Consider the following 19708-nt stretch of genomic DNA (forward strand, 5'->3'; position numbering starts at 1 on the left):
GCAACCACCATTTTAGTTTTTGCTTTTATGAGTTTGTAAAGTAAAAAATTCTTGAGCAAATCCTGAAAGGAAATACAGAAACATGTTAGGAGTGGTGACACTCAAGACCCATTAAAAATTAGGTTGACACTCAAGGACCCATTATAAATATAACCACCTCAGCCTGACCAGGCAGTGTAGCAGTGGGTAGAGCATTAACCTGGGATGCTGAGGACCCAGGTTCAAAACCCGTGGGCACAGGGTCTCTGGCTCAACTGGAGTCCCCCAGTCAAGGCACATATGAAAAATCAATCAATGAACAACTATGATACTGCAACTATGAGCTGATACTACTCATCTGTTTCCCTTTCTGTCTCTCTCTCTCTCTTGCTAAAAATAAATAAGCAAATAAATAAATACTTCCACCTCAAACTCTAGGACCTCTGGGTGATGAGAAGTTCCTTCCAATAGGTCCAATTTGGTGACTGGCAGTCAGTAAACAAAAGAACAAATTATCTGCCCCATCCACATCAATAAACAGTATGGGAAACCAAACAGGAGAGTAGTGATCTAAAACCACTATAATGAAATGAGGAAAAGAGTTAACTCTGAGCATTCCCTGGTCTTTAGAAAATGGCAAACCTTTCCAGGAAGACTATTAAAGAATTTCTTCTCTGGGAATAGAGTGAGCTTTTTATGCTTAAGAAAAATTCAAGATGTTCTTTGAAGGTGCATACTTGCAACTAGTGGATAAATAAGTCTTAAAGATCTAACACACATACAGTGATTATAGACAACAAAACTGTATTATAAACATTAAGCTTGCTAAAAGACTAGATCTTAATTATTCCACCACTAGGAGAAATGGTTCATTATGTGATGTGACAGAGGGGTTAGCTAATACTACAATGGCAATTGTATTGCAACATAAAATTATCAAACCAATTGATTGTACAAGCAAGCCTTGGAGATATTGCTGGTTTGGTTTCAGACCATTGCAATAAAATGAATACCACAATTAAGTCAGTCATATGAATTGTTTTGTTACCTAGTGCATGTAAAAGGTATATTTACACAACACTGTTGTCTATTAAGTGTGCAATAGCATTATGTCTAAAAAAAGTATGTATCTTAATTAAAAATATTTTACTGGCCCTAGTTAGTGGCTCAATGAATAGAGCATCACTGTGTGTATGGATGTCTGGGTTCGATTCCTGATCAGGGCACACAGGATAAGTGATCATCTGCTTCTCTTTCCCTCCCTCTCCCCCTTCTCTCCCTCTTCTCCTCCCTTAGCCAATGACTCAATTGGTTCGAGTGTTGCTGTGGGAACTGAGGACAACTCAGGCAGTCTGAGCACTGGCCTCAGGCAGTGAGGACAGCTTAGTACTCAAGCATGAGCCCCAGATGGGGTTGCCAGGTGGATCCTACTGGGTTGCATGCAGGAGTCTCTCTATCTCCCCTCCTCTCACTTAAAAAAATACTTTATTGCTAAAAAACATGCTAACTCTCATCTGAAAAATGGCACCAATAAAAGTTTGAAAACAATCCCATGCTGTTGCATAAAAGGATACCTAGGAATAAATGTAACCAAGGAGGTAAAAGATCTGCACTCAATCTATTATAAGACATTGAAGAATATGCAAATAAAGAAAAGCACATACCATGCTCATGGATAGGAAAAGGGAAGAAGGCTTGAGAGATTGGGTGAAAAAAGGTGAAGGGATTAAGCAAAGAAAAGAAACAGACACAGACAACAGTATGGTGATTACCAGAGGGAAAGGGAGGAGGTAGAAGAAGAAAAGGGAGAGTCTATGGTGATGGAAGGAGACTTGACTTTGGGGGCTAAGGGGTGAACACACAATACAGTACACAGATGATGTATTATAGAATTGTACACATAGAACCTATATAATTTTATTAACCAATGTCATCAGAATAAATTCAATAAAAATTAAATAAGATGAGGTGTGCCTGTACACCTTAAACTGAAACAATGTTATATATCAATTACATCTCCATTTTGAAAAATGGTTTTAAAAACTCAGGAATAAATTTGAAAGCTTAAAACATGTTTTGTTAACTTGTGAGGGAATTTCACCTTAAGAAAACTGGCTCTCAGAATTAAAATTTGATGTATATTTAAATGCTAAACCCACATAAGTAAGGTTATTATGTTCAGCATTATATTTGGTGGGGGAAAACAGCAGTCCCTCACTGTGGTTCTGTGTAGGCATGGGTACTGCAAAATATCAGAAATATATTAATAGATACATTTTTTTCTTTTAAGGAGTCAGCAACATATGGGCCTGGATTTATTATCTATTGTTATGTAACAAATTATTAAAAAAACTCAGTGACTTGCAACCTGGTGAGAGGCACTTGTATTATTCACAGTTGTATAGGCAAAAAAACAGAGGCTCAGAGAGGTTAAGCAAGTTGCTTAAGGTAACAAAGCTAGGAAGGGTCAAGCCCAGGTTGACTTTTCCCCTAGATGATGCTGTACTGCTTCTTCTGCCAGTCTCTTAATTTCCAGAAAAACTGGAAAGTAGGGAAAACAACAAAGTCATGTGAACTGGATGGTTACAAAGGAATCTTTGCATTTTTAAAAAAATTTCAATTACAGTTTACTTTCAATATTATTTCATATTAGTTTCAGGTATACAGAATAGTGGTTAGACAATCATATACCTTTTTTAAAGACTTTATTTATTCATTTTAGAGAGGAGAGATGGAGAAGAGAGAGAGAGAGAGAGAGAGAGAGAGAAGAGGGGAGGAGCAGGAAGCATCAACTCCCATATGTGCCTTGACCAGGTAATCCCAGGGTTTTTTTTTTTTTTTTTTGTATTTTCCTGAAGCTGGAAACGAGGAGAGACAGTCAGACAGACTCCCGCATGTGCCCAACTGGGATCCACCCGGTATACCCACCAGGGGGCGACGCTCTGCCCACCAGGGGGCGATGCTCTGCCCCTCCGGGGCGTCGCTCTGTTGCGACCAGGGCCACTCCAGCACCCGGGCCATCTTTGCTCCAATGGAGCCTCACTGCAGGAGGGGAAGAGAGAGACAGAGAGGAAGGAGAGGGGGAGGGGTGGAGAAGCAGATGGGCGCTTTTTCTGTGTGCCCTGGGCGGGAATAGAACCCTGGACTTCTGCACGCCAGGCCGATGCTCTACCACTGAGCTAACCGGCCAGGGCCATAATCCCAGGGTTTTGAACCGGCGACCTCAGCATTTCCAGGTCAACGCTTTATCCACTGTGCCACCACAGGTCAGGCCAATCATATATATATATATATATATATATATATATATATATATATATATATATTTTTTTTTTTTTTTTTTTTTTTTTTTTTTTTTTTGTAGATGAAGGCTACTTTATTGGATGATTGACCCATGTAATTGCCAATGCCACTATGTACAGGTAAGAGAGGTGGAGCTTTATTTCTTGGTCTCTTCCTCCTTGGACAGAGTTTTGATGATTTCCTCCATCTTGGCCTGGAGCCGCTCTTCACGGCGCTTGCGCGCTTCCTTGATCTTAGACCTGCAGGCCTCGGCTTGATCAGCCAGGAGCTTCTTGTGAGCCTTGTCTGTCTTCAGCTTGTGGATGTGTCCTATGAGAATCTGCTTGTTTTTGAACACGTTACCGTTTACTTTCAAGTACAGGCTGTGGTAAATGTGGCAGTCAATCTTCTAAGATTCACGGTATATTCTGAGTAGCCAGCGAAGAATTCTCATCCTCCTCATCCAGTTGACTTCCTCAGGCATTCGAGCATTGGCAGTACCCTTTTGCTTACCTATGCCCATATGCCTGCCCTTCCTATGGGCCAAGGTGTTTTTCTGGCATCGAGCCCGGGAATGGACAGTAACAGGTTTCCCGATGATCAGCCCATCTTTGATCAGCTTCTGAATCTGCTGACAGGAGTTGGCATTGGCAATTTCATTGGTCTCATTGGGGTCCAACCAGACTCTTTTTTTTTTTTTTTGCCACAGCGGAGGACACTGGAGGTGAGCCTCTTCTGAAGCCTGAGCCTACTCATGGCTGCTGCTGCAGCAGGGAAAGGAGAGCATCATATACTTTACAAAGTGTTTCCCCTGATGTTTCCAGTACCCACCTGGGACCATATCTAGTTATTATAATATTATTAACTATAACCCTATGCTGTACTGTACATCACTCTGTCTGTTCTGTAACTACCAATCTGTACTTCTCAATCCCTTCGCCCTTTTCCCCTAGACATCAATCCTTTTCCCCTCTGGCAATTGACAGTCTGCTCTCTGTTTTTATGAGTCTGTGTCAATTTTCTATGCATTTCTAAAACTGAAAATTGAATAAGGCAATGCACAACTGTATGGACCTTATTTGGAATTGTGCTCTGAAGAATATGTTAAAAATTTTTTTTTTTTCTTAAGTGGGAAGTAGGGAGGTAGAGAGACAGACTCCTGCATGCACCCCAACTAGGATCCACCTGGCAAATCCCTGATGGGGCTGATGCTTTGTCCATCTGGGACTGTTGCTCTGTTGCTTGGCAAGAGATATTTTAACACCTGAAGCCAGGTCATGGAGCCATCCTCAGTGCCTGGGGCCAACTTGCTCCAACTGAGCCATGGCTGTGGGAGGAGAAAAGAGAGATAGAGAAAGAGAAAAGAAAGGGGGAGGGGTGGAGAAGCAGATGGTCACTTCTCCTGTGTGCCCTGACCAGGAATTGAATCCACCCAGGACATCCACACACCTGACTGATGCTTTACTACTGAGCCAATGAGGCTGGGCCAGAATGTTTTTTTAAAGTGACCTAATTGGACAAATTTGAATGCTGACTATGATATTTGGTTATTAAAAAATTATTGTTTTTGTTGGTGTGAAAAAATAAGGCAATGCACATAGAAACACTCTGCAAACTTTAAGTTAATCTGTTTATTTAATTCAAGTACAATGATACCTTCAGATACTAATAGACCAACATACAATTTTTTTTTTTTTTAAGATACGAGCTGCGACTCGGTCATATTTTTGTTCGAGATCAGAGCGAAATTCCAAGATACGAGTCCTGATTTGGGAAGCTGCCGCTAGTTGGTGCGTTGGCTCATGGGTCCAGAATCAGCAGTTTGCTATACGAGTTGACTGATTTACGAGCTCAGTTACAGAATGAATTAAATCCATATCTCAAGATACCACTGTAATCAGTATTTACCCAGTATTTGTTATGTGCCAGGTATGAGGATGGAGGGGAGTAAGACAGATAGGATCTTTCCCTGTAGCGGATGTTATTGGTGCTACCTCCATATCTCCTCAGCACCACTGCCATGGCCTTTCTACTTGCTAACTCCTGCAACTCCCTGCCTGAGGGTTATCTCTGGCCATTAAAGCTGGCTTGGGCCCTGGCCAGTTGGCTCAGTGGTGGAGCATCGGCCTAGTGTGCAGGAGTCCTGGGTTCGATTCCTGGCCAGGGCATACAGGAGAAGAGCCCATCTGCTTCTCTACCCCTCCCCCTCTCCTTCCTCTCTGTCTCTCTCTTCCCCTCCCACAGCCGAGGCTCCATTGGAGCAAAGATGGCCCAGGCGCTGGGGATGGCTCCATGGCCTCTGCCTCCGGCGCTAGAATGGCTCTGGTTGCCGCAGAGTGACGCCCCAGATGGGCAGAGCATCGCCCCCTGGTGGGCATGCCGGGTGGATCCTGGTTGGGCGCATGTGGGAGTCTGTCTGACTGCCTCCCCGTTTCCAGCTTTGGAAAAATGCAAAAAAATAAAAATAAAAAAAAAATGGCTTAGCCTATGCAGGAGGCAGGCCAGAGGTGCTGGCCTCACCCCCAGGAGCAGTCCTCAATCAATGACTGACTAGCATCGGTAAGTAAACATGCCAGCTCTCTTGCCTTTTGGCTGGAATACCAGGTACATGCTTTCCACAGTCTCAGAGGGGTCCTAGCAGAACTGAGCCTCAGTTGCCCATATGATAACCTGATAATATCTATTACTGGCTCCTATCTGGGGGTTTCCTGGGATTGTCTTCCAGATAAACTTCTTACACTTGAATTCCTGTTTGGGGTCTGCTTCTAGAGCACCCTATACTAAGGCATTACCCTAAACTACCCTCAGACACTGATTGTCACAAATAAACAGGATGAGAATTATAAAGGAAAAGTTCAGGATGCTATGGAAATGTATAATGGAAGTTTGACCATCTATGGGGCAGGAAAACTCATGGTGCTAGACAGGAAAGGGGGTAGAAAAATTTTTTCTTTTTAATTTTTTCCCCTCAATGTAGCTTGCAAGTAGTATTTGTAGAAACATCTTTGTAATAAGTGTTCTTAAACAATTCATGAAGTGCATTACAGAATGGGTATAACTTCCATCCACTGATCCAACACTGTGGGAGAGAATTTTCTAAGCTGAGGGAGTAACACGTGAAAATGCTTGGAGGCATTTTGAAACTGGGGTAAGCTGAATAATGTTCCCCTCCCACTCCCAAAATTGTCCATGATCAAATCCCTGAAACCTTTGAATATGTTACCTTAGATGGCAAAAAGGGATGTTGCAGAGGTAGTTAAGGATCTTGAGATGGAGAGATTTTCCTGGATTTCTGGGGAGGGCCTGCAATGCTCATTAGAAATGCTAAGCCCTTGGCACTGCACCTCGGGATTCAGATTCTGAGGGTCTAGAAGGCAGACCAGGAGATGTTCTCAGGAGGATGGTACCTGGGCCGTTCTTTGGGGGCAGTGTTGTATCCCTGTGTGGAAGAAGATGCCACACTCTTTAAAGTCCAGACTTACTCCCTCACTTGCTGGGTGGCGTTTTAAATCTTGCCACTGCTCACAGCCTATTTCTTCATCTTTCACGTGGGAATGATGACACCCACTTTATGGTGTCATTGAGAGGCTTCTGGGTGTCCATGACTCACCCTGGGGCAGCAGCTAAAATCTCAGCTTTGATGTAACTGAGGGAGTTGTGCAAATGCTGTTGGGGAACACTGGGTGACTGAGGTGACAAACAGGCTGTGTCAGCAAGAATGAGGGTGGCAGATTACCCGACTCCGGAAGAAACCTGGCAAGAGGCTCAAAAGTCAGCAGGGTGGAGGCGGCTCTGTGCCCTGGAAGGATGTATAGACTGTACCAGTGGGCTTCCTGTCTGGCTTTGAACCATAGGAACACTGACCAATGGAGAGAGAGAGGGGTGGGGCATCCACTCAGCAGCATTGCAAGACTGACTGCCTCAGACCACCTTATCTCTTGAGACTTAGGAAAGGCAAAGGCAGCTCCCACAATAACTAGCATCTTGGAACTGTCCTTACATCCTGCCCACTCCTTTGCAAAAATAGGCAATTCTCATTATTTCCACTCATTATATTCCATAAAGTTGCCCAAATAGGAACCGTTGCTCCCAGTGGAAATATAAGGGATAGGTTCTTGCAAGCCTCTGGTCACAACATTTTTGTCACCTGATCAAGACATAACCCTGTTGTTCTGTTTAAAGATGCCTTAGTTAATACATATTGTTCAATAAAACTATATATTAATATGAGTCACTAATATTGAACTCAAGGCCAAAAAAAGCTTGTCTAACAAATGCATTTTTTTCTGTAAGGTACATCACAGCTTCCTCACCTAAGAAACACTAGACAACACTTCAGAAATGCTCTTAGGGCCTATTTTAAACAGCAAAATCACCAATGAAAAAACAAAAATATGAAAAAACATGCTACTAAGGAGATTTCAGAAAGAATGCTTGGATTTGAATTTGGATGATGGGCACATAACAGAATCAACAGTTTAAATGCCATAGAAATATTTACCTGAAACCTATGTACTTATTGATCAATGTCACCGCATTAAATTTAGTTTTATAAACATTTCAGAAATAAAGAAAGAAAGAGAGATAGAGAAAGAAAGAAAGAAAGAAAGAAAGAAAGAAAGAAAGAAAGAAAAGAATGCTTGGTTTTTAAAAAATTATAGTTGAGCCTGCCCTGTGGTGGCACAGTGGTTAAAGCATTGACCTAGAACACTGAGGTTGCCTGTTCAAAACTCTGGGCTTGCCCAGTCAAGGCACATATGACAAGTAACCAGTGAACAACTAAAGTGAAGCAACTATGAGTTGATACTTCTTGTTTCCCCCAACTCTGTAAAATCAATAAATAAAATCTTTTAAAAAATTATAGTTGACATACAATAGCCTTTTAGTTTCAGGTGTACAAAATAGTGATTCAACATTTATATACCTTACAAAGTGTTTACTCCAAAAAGTCTAGTAACTATATCACTGCACATAGTTATTATGATATTGACTATATTCCTTATGCTGAATATTGTATCCCCATGACTTATTTTATAACTGGAAAGTTGTATTTCTTTTTCTCTTCTTTTCCTTTTTGGAGGGGAGAGAGTGAGACACATTGCTGCATGCGCCGCGACTGGCAACCCACCAGGCAACCCCATCTGGGGCCAATGCTCCAATCAACCAAGCCAGTTTAACACCTGAGGCTGATGCACTGGGACCAATGAACTATCTTCAGCTCCCAGGCTGACACTTAAACCAATCAAGCTACTGGCTATGGAAGGTGAAAAGGGAGAGAAGAGGGGAAAGGGAGGAGTAGAGAAGCAGATGATTTCTTCTTTTGTGTGCCCTGACCAGGAATCAAACCTGGGATGTCCATATGCACAGTAATGCTCTATCCACTGAGCTACTGGCCAGGGCTGGAAAGTTGTATTTCTTAATCCCCTACCCTTGTCTGCCCACCCCCATTCCCTTCCTTTCTGGCAATAGAGAATTTGTTCTCTGTATCTATGAGTTTGTTTCTGTTTAGCTTATTCATTTGTTTTATTTTTTTAGACTCCACATATAAGTAAATTCGTATGGTATTTATATTTCTCTGTCCAAGTTATTTCATTTAGCATAATATCTAATAGGTCTATCCATGTTGTCACAAATGGCAAAATGTCATTCTTTTTTATGGCTGTGTAATATTCCATTTGGATGCTTGTTTAAATAGCCTGAGTGTCATGTGGTTTGACCCTGTCTTGTTAGACCATGGTGGGCTACTAAAGTCTTTCACTGTTCTGTGCATATCTGGAAATAACCAGGACAGCATCATAGTGTTAGTTTGGAGGATTGTGAATACATTTTAGTGAGTTAGGTGAATTCACAAAAATAGATCTTTGAATAATGAGGACCAACTACCATTTCTTTGTTAAACTTATTCAAATTGCATGTGCCATCTGCTTACTGTTGGTATCCAGATTGGTATGGGAAGAAGAACGTTCTTGAGCTCCAGGAGACCCCAGTGGTCCCCAGACTGTGAAGTTCCTCTTAAGATAAGGAAGCTGGCTGTGATGCCTAATAGTCCTGAGTCAGAGATGGTTAATTTGAACCCCTCGCCCCTACTCCTTCTCAGCTCTGTGATCCTGGGCAGGCAGCTCCTATTTTCTGTGTATTTCTTGTCAAATGAGCATAATTGACCCTATCTTCACTTGGTTGTTATGGAGACCAGTGAAGATTTTGGTTGTCCCATGGTTGATGCTTGCAGTGTGGAGCAAGGGAGAGTTTGGACCCAGGTATAGTCTCAATTTGTCTGTCTCTGGCTCTGTGACCCTGGGCTAGTGAGGTCACCTTCCTGAAATTTAGTTCTTTCTCTGTAAAATGTTGGCAGGGCTACGTTGTGTCCATGTGACTGGTTGGCTTTGCCAAAAAGATAATATTATATTTGTGAGGGCCATTCTTGGTATATGCACGGTCAGTTTCATGAGGGAGGACTACATCTGTGTTGGTCCTTGCTGCATCCTCAGCACTGAGTACAGCCTCTAGTAGAGAAGAGTTGCTTAGGAAATATTTGTGGCTTGAACGAACACCTATTCTATGTATGCCACACCTTAGGACCTTCCTGTGGACAGCAGTGATCATCACAGGTTGGTGTGATGCGTTCTGCGATCAGAGGGTGTCCAAAGGCTAAGAGAACAGAGAAGAGAAACTGAGTTTTACTTGGAAGGTAGGTGCAGTTGGTAGGCTTCTTTTAAGACAGGGGTCAGGAACCTTTTTGGCTGAAGAGAGCCATGAATGCCTCATATTTTAAAATGTAATTCCGTGAGAGCCATACAATATGTTTAACACTAAATACAAGTAAATGTGTGCATTTTATGTAAGACCAACACTTTTTAAGTACAATAAGTCTCTGAATTCTTTTTAATAACATTGTTATGCTGTTGCTAACCAGTGATGAATAAAGTACTTCTTACCATTAATGCGACTTCTGGTGCTGCATGGTTTTGCTGATGGCTTTGTAGTCTGGTTGATACGTGGTGAGGTTAAGCTTCATGCAGGCATTGAGACTTCTATTCATTAAACGTGATCATAGGTTGGTCTTAACATTCTTTAGATGTGAGAAAGACTGCTCACATGCATACATAGAGCCAAACATTGTCAGTACAGCAATACTCACATACTGCAGTGTGTGGTATGTGACAGGAAGCACGTTCCAAGTTTTGGCAATCAGCTGGTCCACGGGTTGAAGTTTTTTCGTTTCTCCCCACTTGTGTTTGCTCGCCAATTCTGCTTGCTGTCGTGCAAGTCTTTCCAAATCTTCATTCAGTGACTTGAACTTATTCACCCAAACTTCTGAGGCCTTCAGGTCAGCAACTTGTAGCTCAAAATCTCTGACGGAGACACCGGAGATGTAACTCAGGTCAGCACTGTCCACTGCACACTCGTGTGGATGGGTGATGAACTTAAAAAGGTGATGCACTCATGAAATTTTCCAAAGCGCACTTTTAATGACTGCAGGAGATTAGATGTGAAGCCTGCTAGCTGCTGGAGATCAAGATGTTGAGCAGGGTCACTTGCTGTGCATGCATCTTTAAACTCCCAGTTTTTCAAAGTGTAGTAAATGACCTGTTTCAATGTCAGCGATGAAGAGTTCCAGCTTGTTTTCAAATGCAAACACTGCTTGTATTTCCAACATCTTGCATTTTCACATGGAGCTGGTTCAGATGTTCAGTCATGTCCACGAGACAGAACTTCAGGAGCCACTCAGTATTAGCTAACTCAGGATGCTTGACGTTTTTCATTTCAAGAAAAGTCCGGATTTTGCTCAGACAAGCCGTGAAATAGCTGAGCACCTTCCCTCTCGACAGCCAACGCACATTGCTGTGCAGAAGCAGACCAGGATAATTATTCCCAACTTCATCCAGCAGTGTTTAAAACTGGTGATCATTTAAAGTTCAGGCAACAATAAATTTGACCACCTGAATGACCAGTTACACCACCTCACCAAGCTGCTTGCCACACAACTGAGCACAAAGCGCCTCCTGATGTAGGATGCAGTGAAAACTTAGGATGGGTCTTTTTCATGTTCACAAAGAAGCGCTACGAATACTCTGTTTTTCCCACCATGCATGGAGCACCATCAGTACACACCGAAATAAGTTTATCCATCGGTAGATTTTTTTCTTTAACGAACTCAGTGAAAGACTTGAAAAAATCCTCCCCTCTTGTTGTCTCTTTCATAGGCAAAACAGCAAGACTTTCCTCACATAGTGTGTCACCAACAGCATACTTTGTAATTACATTGAACTGGGATAAATGGCTTACATCTGTTGGCTCATCCAAAGCAAGAGAAAAGAATGGTGCTGCATTTATACCCTTCACTTGTGTTGCCTCAATTTGATTTGCCATCATGATGGTATGATTGTGAACAGTTCTTGCTGACAGAGGCATGTTTTTTATTCTTTGATTATCTTGTTTTTATCCGAAAAGTCGTCAAAAAGTTCATTGGCAACCTCAAGTATGAATGTTTTGGCATATTCCCCATCTGTGAATGGCTTTTCGTTTCTCACAATTGCTAAAGCACCAGCAAAGCTAGCCGAATTCCAGTCACCTTGTTGGGTCCAAACACGGAGTTGCTGCTGACTAGCTTGCACTCTGCACAGTAGCTCTTGACATGCTTTCTTCCTGCTGTCTCCCACTGGATATTTCGATGCAAATGTAGTATGGCGTGTGTCGAAGTGCCGCTTTATATTTGACCGTTTCATCGATGCAATTTTATCATTGCATATTAGACACACTGCAGAACCTGCTCTCTCCACAAAGGTGAATTCCTCTATCCATTCCTGCTGAAAAGTACGATACTCCTTTTTTTTTCTTTTAGCCATCTTCTTTGTCGAAAAGGTTTCTGCCATTAGCTAGCTGACTACTTGATTAAAAGGAGGGAAGTTTACTCCCTGACCTCACAACAACATGTGTACGTTATGCATTATCCATAAAAATTTGGTGTTGTCCTGGAGGACAGCTGTGATTGGCTATAGCCACCGCAACCATGAACATGAGTGGTAGGAAATGAATGGATTATAATACATGAGAACGTTTTATATTTTTAATGTTATTATTTTTTTTTATTAAAGATTTGTCTGCAAGCCAGATGCAGCCATCAAAAGAGCCACATCTGGCTCACGAGCCATAGGTTTCCAACCCCTGCTTTAAGAGGCCATGCTACAGCTGTGTCCAAAAGAATTATGTTGGCTGCACTTGATCTACTTGTGAGCTCCCTGAGATCAGGGCCCACATCAGTCCTGCTCACTGCTGCACTCTCAGGGCCTGGCTCAGGACCCGGAATTTGTAGGGGCTCAAACAAAAAATGAAATAAAGATGCTATGAATTTTGAAGACGCACCCCCCCCACTTGGAGCAAAGAATAATGGAACTCAATCCCATCTTTCCACGTCAGCTGCTTGAAGTCTGGGAGAATAAACTTCCACTAGAAGGCTACCAGGGAAGCTGCTTAACCTCACTGTGCCTCAGTTTCCTCAACTGGAAAATGAGGATGATAACCACTCAGTGCACTGAGGATATTGAATATGCACTGACCATTCTACAGTCCTTACACTAATGAACTCATCTATCCTTACAAGCCTTTGAGGTGGGTGCTGAAATTCTTCCATTTTACAGGTAGAAACACTGAGGCCAGAGAGGACAGTGACTTGCCCAAGGCCACATAGCTTGGAAAGCCAGGATTTGAATGCCCAGAAACCTGGCACCCACATCCATCCTCTTAACTTCCATGATACACAACCATAACGTGCTGTATGATGAGGAATTGCTACAATAGATGTTTGTTTGTTTTTGTGACAGAGACAGAGAGAGACACACAGAGGAGGACAGATAGGGACAGACAGGCAGGAAGGGAGAGAGATTAGAAGCATCAATTCTTTGTTGCATTTCCTTAGTCTCCTTAGTTGTTCACTGATTGCTTTCTCATATGTGCCTTGATAGGGGGGAGTGGTGGCTACAGCAGAGCAAGTGACCCCTTGCTCAAGCCAGCGACCTTAGCCTCAAGCCAGCAGCTATGGGGTCATGTCTATGATCTCATGCTCAAGCCAGCGACCAGTGCTCAAGCTGGTGAGCCCCTGCTTAAGCCGGATGAGCCCAAGCTCAAGCCGCGACCTCAGGGTTTCAAACCTGGGTCCTTTGTGTCCCAGTCCAATGCTCTATCCACTGTGCCACCCCCTAGTTAGGCTACAATAGATGTTTAATAAATGTAATTATTGTTATTTTTAATTATAATTCTGCTAGATGGCGGGCGATTTGAAGGGAGGTTGAGTCAGGGGAGAGGGAGGGCCACCAGACCAGGAGTTTCTGAGGGCCCAGCCCGTGCAAGAGGGACATGCAGTCTGAGGCAGGAAGTGCGCCTGTTACTCCGCGGCTTTGCTGGACTCCACACGTGGTGGCGGCATGCGTGGGTTCCACTCGTTAACCAGGACCTGCGCCTGCTGGTAGTACACGTGCGGGTGCTGCTGGCGGAGGCGCAGGCGAATCACTTCGTAATCCACATCATGTCCGGTCTTTTTGTCCTTGTGACTGCAGGTGAGGTTCTTGTGCGTGGCAAGCAGATCCTCCAGGTTCTTTTCAAAGTGTGAGATGTGGCGCTGCAGCTTGCCAGTGCCCTGCAGAAAGGGCGGGACCGTGCTGGGGGGCCGGCTAAGCGGAGCCATAACGGGGCGAGGTGGGCAGACGCATCTGGGCCAGGTGTGCGTGTGAAAGGAGCACAGCTAAAAAAGCGGTGGTTTCAGATGGGGGGGGGGCATACCTGGGCGAGGTGTGAGTGCAGAAGGGCCCTGCCTGGGCGAAAGGGTAGCAGAGGTGGGGTGGGACGCGCATAGGATTGGGGGCGACACACCTTGGCCAAAGTGCTTGAAAAAGCGACAGGGCAGGGCCGAGAGAGGAGTCAATCTTGAGTGAGTGGGGCGGGGTGAGGCGGACAGAGGTTGAGGGGACTTATTTGAGACGGGGGACTTATTTGCGGGGACCCATTTGGGCGGTAGTTGTAAGGACTGACAAACCTGGGTGGGAGGATCTTACCTGAGCCCTGAAGAAGTCTTACCAGGGCAGGGCCGCGCCTAGAGCCCGCAGGGAGACGCGGAGGGGGGACCGAGAGGGGCGTACCTGGGCGAGGCGCATGGCCTCGGGGAGTTGGGTGCCCACATGTCTCTGGTACACGCGAACCATAGGTCTGTCCAGCTTCTCTCGAGCCTCCAGGTGATTTTTTGACAGAGGACCCTGTCAGAGTGCAGTGTGCCAAGCAGTGAGGCCCAGCCTGTGCGGGCATCCCCGGCCTCCTCCGCGCAGACCCTTCCCTCAAACCGTACCTTGATAAGGCCGTGGGCGAGGGACATCTCCTGGTTGAATTTAATGCACCGGTGGACAATTCCCCTCATTAATCCTAAGGTCATGGTCATTCTTTCCTGGGTGGGTGGGAGCGCAGGGAGATCACGCTGGCTTCTGGTCCCCTCTCTTCCTGCGTCCCCCTCCTCGGGCCCCCCACTCCAACTCCCAGCCACCACCTCCGAGATGCGCCCGCGCGCACCTTCAGCTCCGAGGTCTCTTGCATCTTTTGGGCCAGCGAGGCGCACACACGGTCGCTTATCTGTTGCTGTTGTTCCCGGATGTCCTCCTCGTTCTTTGCCATTTCTTGCAAGATGTCCTTCGACTCCATCAACAGTCGCTTGGCTTCGTACAGCGCCGTGGCGCACTCTGCAGGAGGGTGGGACACGCACGGGGCGGGGCGCCAAGTCCTCCATTCCCCTTCCCTGCTCTCTGCTTCCCTCTCTCTAGTGCCACGTGATGGTGAGTTGTGGGGAGTGTTCTTTACGAAGAACTGGGGTTGTTAGTGGGATGAGTATGAGTAGCCCTGGGGAGAGAGTGTGAGAAGCAGGGCGAGTATCCACTATATTGGACTCCTGTTTGTAGAGGCCTACCTGGGGTATACGAGCCCACGGGGTCTGGAGGCGGCGTTTTCTGACCCTGAGTGCTCGGGGTTTGGACGCGGGAGAGGTTCACCCAGGAGTGGCGGCCGGCCTGTTCCAGAAGCTTGTCCAGTGGCTTGTTCAGTAAGTCCACAGCTTGGAGCCTCTCCTTGCAGCAGAAGTCCAGAGTGTCCCAGCAGGACGCCAGGGTCTGGGGGCAAGAAAGGGAAGAGAGGCATAGATGAAGGCAGAGAGTGTGCTGGGGGGTTTGGGGAGGTGGCTGGAATTGATTTTTCTGCCTGGCTCTGCAGTGCGTTTCTGCCTCCGAACTGACCCTTTCTGTTCCAGTTGCAGCCTGAAAGAAAAGATTTCCAAGCCGAAGCTCAGGTATCCCACCCTCCCAGCCTCTCCCAGAAGCCTTCAGTGGAAGTGGGCGAGGGGAGGAGCTGGTGGAAGCTTTTCTGTCCTGAGTGTCAGTTGCTTAGGTTCTGTGTCTGGCTTTGCTCTGGCACCCGGAGGAAGCTGCTCCCACATCGATTTTCTCATCTGTAAAGTGGAGAGGTAGCACTGGCTATCCCTGCAACTCCTCTTCTTGTGCCACCCCTTTCTTCTTCAGCTTGCATTCACCCTGCCCCTAGCCTCGGGGTCTTCCTACCTCTCCTCTATTCAGTATCGCCAGCCCTCTGTGGTCCTCCGAGTCCCTCCCCCTGGATCTATTACACGTGGATCCTCATCCAAATACTACTTCTACCATCATTACAGAACAGCCTTAAAAAAGAAGAAAATCCTGCCATCTGTGGCAACATAGATGAACCAGGAGGATACATATATCGAAACGACAGGGAGAGAGAGAGAGAGAGAGAGACAGACAGGAAGGGAGAGAGATGAGAAGCATCAATTTTTTGTTGGGGCACCTTAGTTGTTCATTGAGTGCTTTCTCATATGTGCCTTGATCAGGGGGCTCCAGCTGAGCCAGTGATCCCTTGCTCAAGCCAGTGACCTTGAGCTTCAAGCCAGTGACTTTGGGCTCAAGCCAGCAACCCTGGGGTCATGTCTATAATCCCATGCTAAAGCTGGTGACCCTGCTCTCAAGCTGGTGACCCTGCACTCAAGCCAGCGAGCTTGGGGTTTCAAATCTGGGTCCTCAGTGGCCCAGGCCAATGATCTATCCACTGTGCCACCTCCTGGTCAGGTGAACCTGGAGGATGTTATGCTAAGTGAAATAAGCCAGATACAGAAAGACCAATACTACATGATCTCACTTATATATGGAAGCTAACATAGTTAAACTTAGAGAAGCCAAGTATAATGACGGTTGTCAGGGACTAGGGAAAGGGAGAAATGGGGAGATGTTGAGAGAAATGGGGAGATGTTGGTCAGGGGGTACAAAGTTTTAGTTATGCAAGATGAGTAAGTTCTGGAGATCTAATGTACAATAGAACAATTTGACTATAGTTAACAATGCTGTATTTTATAATTGAAATTTGCTCATACGGAGGACTTAAGTGTTTTCACCACACAGGAAAGTAACTGTGAGGTGATGGATATGTTAATTACCTTGACTATGGTGATTATGTCACAGTGTATACATATATCAAATCATCAGGTTATACATTTTAAATATATTTATAATTTTAAATTGTTAATTACACCTCACTTAAAGCTGAGAGGAAAAAGATACCTGACCTGAAACCACAATCCTGTCACTGGCTAGTCCTGTGCGCTGATGGAGACCATCTTTCTGAGCCTCAGTTTCTGCATCTCCAATAGAGGACTGCAGGTGCCATTTTACAGGAGTACTTTAAAGAGCTAACTCAATGACTTCACAGGGCTTGGCACAGAGAGGGTGTTATTATTATTTTGAGGCCCAGTCCTCAGAGCAACTCCATTCCTCAGAGCAAAGCAGAAATAGAGTGAATGAATGTCAAGTCATGGTGGGTGGGTTGAGACGTTAGTTGCTAGTCCCCAGGGTTGGAGCAGTTGGCCTGTCGGACGGCCAGGGGTTCCCCTTCAGTCCTCTTCACTGGGCCCCAGGAATTCCCGACCTTGAGCATGGCCTCTGATTTTTCCATGTCTTTCTCCATTTTCCTCTTCATGTTTTTTAACTCCTCTCTCTCCCAGGTAAGCATACTGTCAGCCTTGTCAGGGACCTGGGAAGGGAGGAGAGACGGTCACACTCAGAGGAGTGCCAGCGGGAGTTTTCTCCTGGGATGGCAGAGGGTTTGCCAACCTCATAAACTCTGGTTTGGAGAATAGACTTGGGGGCACTACCTCCCTGTGGGGGTCTCTCTGAGAAGCTTTATCCTTTCAGAGGGCTAGAGAGTGGGGCTGGGGTGTCTCCCTTTTACAGAAGTTCAGTGAGCTGGGATGAAGGGGACTTCTTTGGGGGAAGATTTCTCAAGGGCCGGGGGTCTCCCTTCCTTATCTCCCCTCCCTGGCTAGAAGTGAGGATTCTCATTATAGCGATGATGAAAGCTTGCCTTTTAGAGGTCTAACTCTCTAAATTTGGAGGCTGGAACTAGGAATCCCACCCTGTGAGTGTGGTCTCATCCCTCCCTAGGAAGGCTGAAATATCTGCCCTTTGGGGTACCAGTCTAGAGTTTCACTCTGGAGGAGCCTTTCACAAGACTGGGACTAGGTAGCGGTCTCTCTCACTTTTTCTCCCTGGCTGGGTGTAGCTCTTGTGTGTGCGGGCTGGGAGTCTGAGGGTCTCCACCTGTGAGCAGGATCTGTTCTCCCAGCAGGAGGTCTGTGGAGGGTTTCTCATCGAGGCTGGGGAGAGGTTTTTATTTTCCTTATACACATTTTGAGGAGAGTTTCATGGATATTTCACTGGGTTTGGGCATTGAGAATCTCATGAGCACAGGAAGGTTTCACCTGTGGGCTTGGGGACAGGATGGGTGTTTGCATGTCCTGCTTGGAGGCTGTGGGTTTCACTGTTTGGAAAGAATTTCCTCTAGATGGGACTCTGGGGTCCCCTCTTCTCTCCCTGGCTGGGGGACTGGGAAACATATTCCCTCTGGAATAAGGGGGCTGAGGATCTCATCCCCATGGTGGGAGGCTCTCCTTCTCTGGGCCTGGGGGCCAAGGCACCTCATCTTGGGGGTGTCCTCATTATATTGTGCCCTTACTCACTGGGCCTGGGGCCTGGGAAGGGTGTTCTCAACGGCGCAGTTTTTTCCCAGGTTGAGCGAAGGCGTCAGTATTGGTGACAGGGCTTGGGGGGGGGGAGGGAAAGTGGTCCCACCTTCTCAGATTTGGGCCGGTAATCCCGCAGCTTGACACTCTGCTGGTTAATTAGCAGGCCCTTGCGCACCTCACTCAGCCTGTGGTCAGCAATCTCCCGCTGGCGCTGCAGCAGCCGCAGTTGCCGATTGATCTGCTGTTGCGCGTGGCCCAGGCGAGCGGCGGTGAGGCGCGCCCCGCGCGCGTGCGCCTGCACCAGCGCCGAGGTCTGCAGGGCGTGCGCATCGCGATTCAAGGGAAGCGGCAGGCGTGCTTGCCAGGCCGGGGGCTTCATTTTGCTCTTCCACAGCGTGACGCCCTCGCCCGGCGGTGGCTTCTCCAAGGTGCCACCCTGTTTGACCATCTCCACGTGGAAGCGCCAGGGCAGAATGTGGGCGGCCCGGCAGAGGTGGTGTGCCACGTGTGGGTCCCACACTCTGTCCTTGGGTTGCCACATGGTCACCACCTCCCGCCCGCAGCGGTTGGTCAGCTGGTGTGCTTTCAGCGTCTGGTGCTGGGCTGCTTCACGCCATGCGGGAGCCCCAACGCGCACGTTCTGGTTGTGCTCAGCCGGGGCTGTCAACACAGGCATGATTCCTGCTTGGTGCCCTGGCCTAGACCAGGTCCTCCACAAGAAGAGGCAGGGACCCCCAACCACATGCACTTCCTTCTTGTTGTGAAGAGTACGTGAAACAGAGCGCCCATAACCATGGCCACCATAACAAGAGCGCAGAGTTCCAGAGGTGGGGGAGGGGAAAGGCAACAGGGAGGCGGTGAATGGAGTGTTTGGAGCTCCACGGAGGTGGTTTGGAATCTTGGCTCCTTGAGAAAGATGACGTCATTTAAACGGCCTCTCCCTGTTCCTTCTTACTTTCCAGCAACACTGGGCTTTGTCCAGCTCTTAGGACACGCTAAGCTCTTTTCCACTTCAAAACTTTGGATTTGCTTTGCCCTCTGCCTGACATACTCCTTTCCATGTTCTTCCCATGGCTGGCTCCTTTTCAATTTTCAGGACCTTGCCTGACCAGGCGGTGGAGCAGTGGATAAAGCATCAGACTGGGATGCAGAGGACCCAGGTTCAAAACCTTGAGGTCACAGACTTGAGCGCTGGTTCCTCCGGCTTGAGCTCAGGGTGGCTGGCTTGAGCATGGGATGATAGACATGACCCTATGGTTGCTGGCTTGAGCCCAAAGGTTGCTGGCTTGAAGCCCTAAGTCGCTGGCTTGAGCCTAAGGTCACTGGCTTGAGCAAAGGGTCACTCACTCTGCTGTAGGACCCCCCCCTTCATTC

General features: G+C 46.4%; 1 protein-coding gene and 1 pseudogene across 1 annotated transcript; both read right to left on the bottom strand.

Moving 5' to 3' along the window:
- Positions 1-3353: 3353 nt before the first annotated feature.
- LOC136320140 (large ribosomal subunit protein eL19-like) lies at positions 3354-4019 on the bottom strand (annotated as a pseudogene).
- A 9623-nt stretch (positions 4020-13642) lies between these two features.
- On the bottom strand, positions 13643-19010 carry TEKTL1 (tektin like 1). Its single transcript, XM_066253306.1, has 7 exons — positions 18441-19010; positions 17239-17343; positions 15206-15404; positions 14815-14981; positions 14597-14692; positions 14394-14507; positions 13643-13894 (listed from the first exon to the last, which is right to left on the bottom strand). The coding sequence occupies exons 1-7, from the start codon at positions 19008-19010 to the stop codon at positions 13643-13645; spliced, it is 1503 nt and encodes a 500-aa protein (XP_066109403.1).
- Between the last annotated feature and the right edge of the window lie 698 nt (positions 19011-19708).

This window comes from Saccopteryx bilineata, chromosome 1, assembly GCF_036850765.1.
Source record: "Saccopteryx bilineata isolate mSacBil1 chromosome 1, mSacBil1_pri_phased_curated, whole genome shotgun sequence".
In the NCBI taxonomy this organism is placed as follows: domain Eukaryota; kingdom Metazoa; phylum Chordata; class Mammalia; order Chiroptera; family Emballonuridae; genus Saccopteryx; species Saccopteryx bilineata.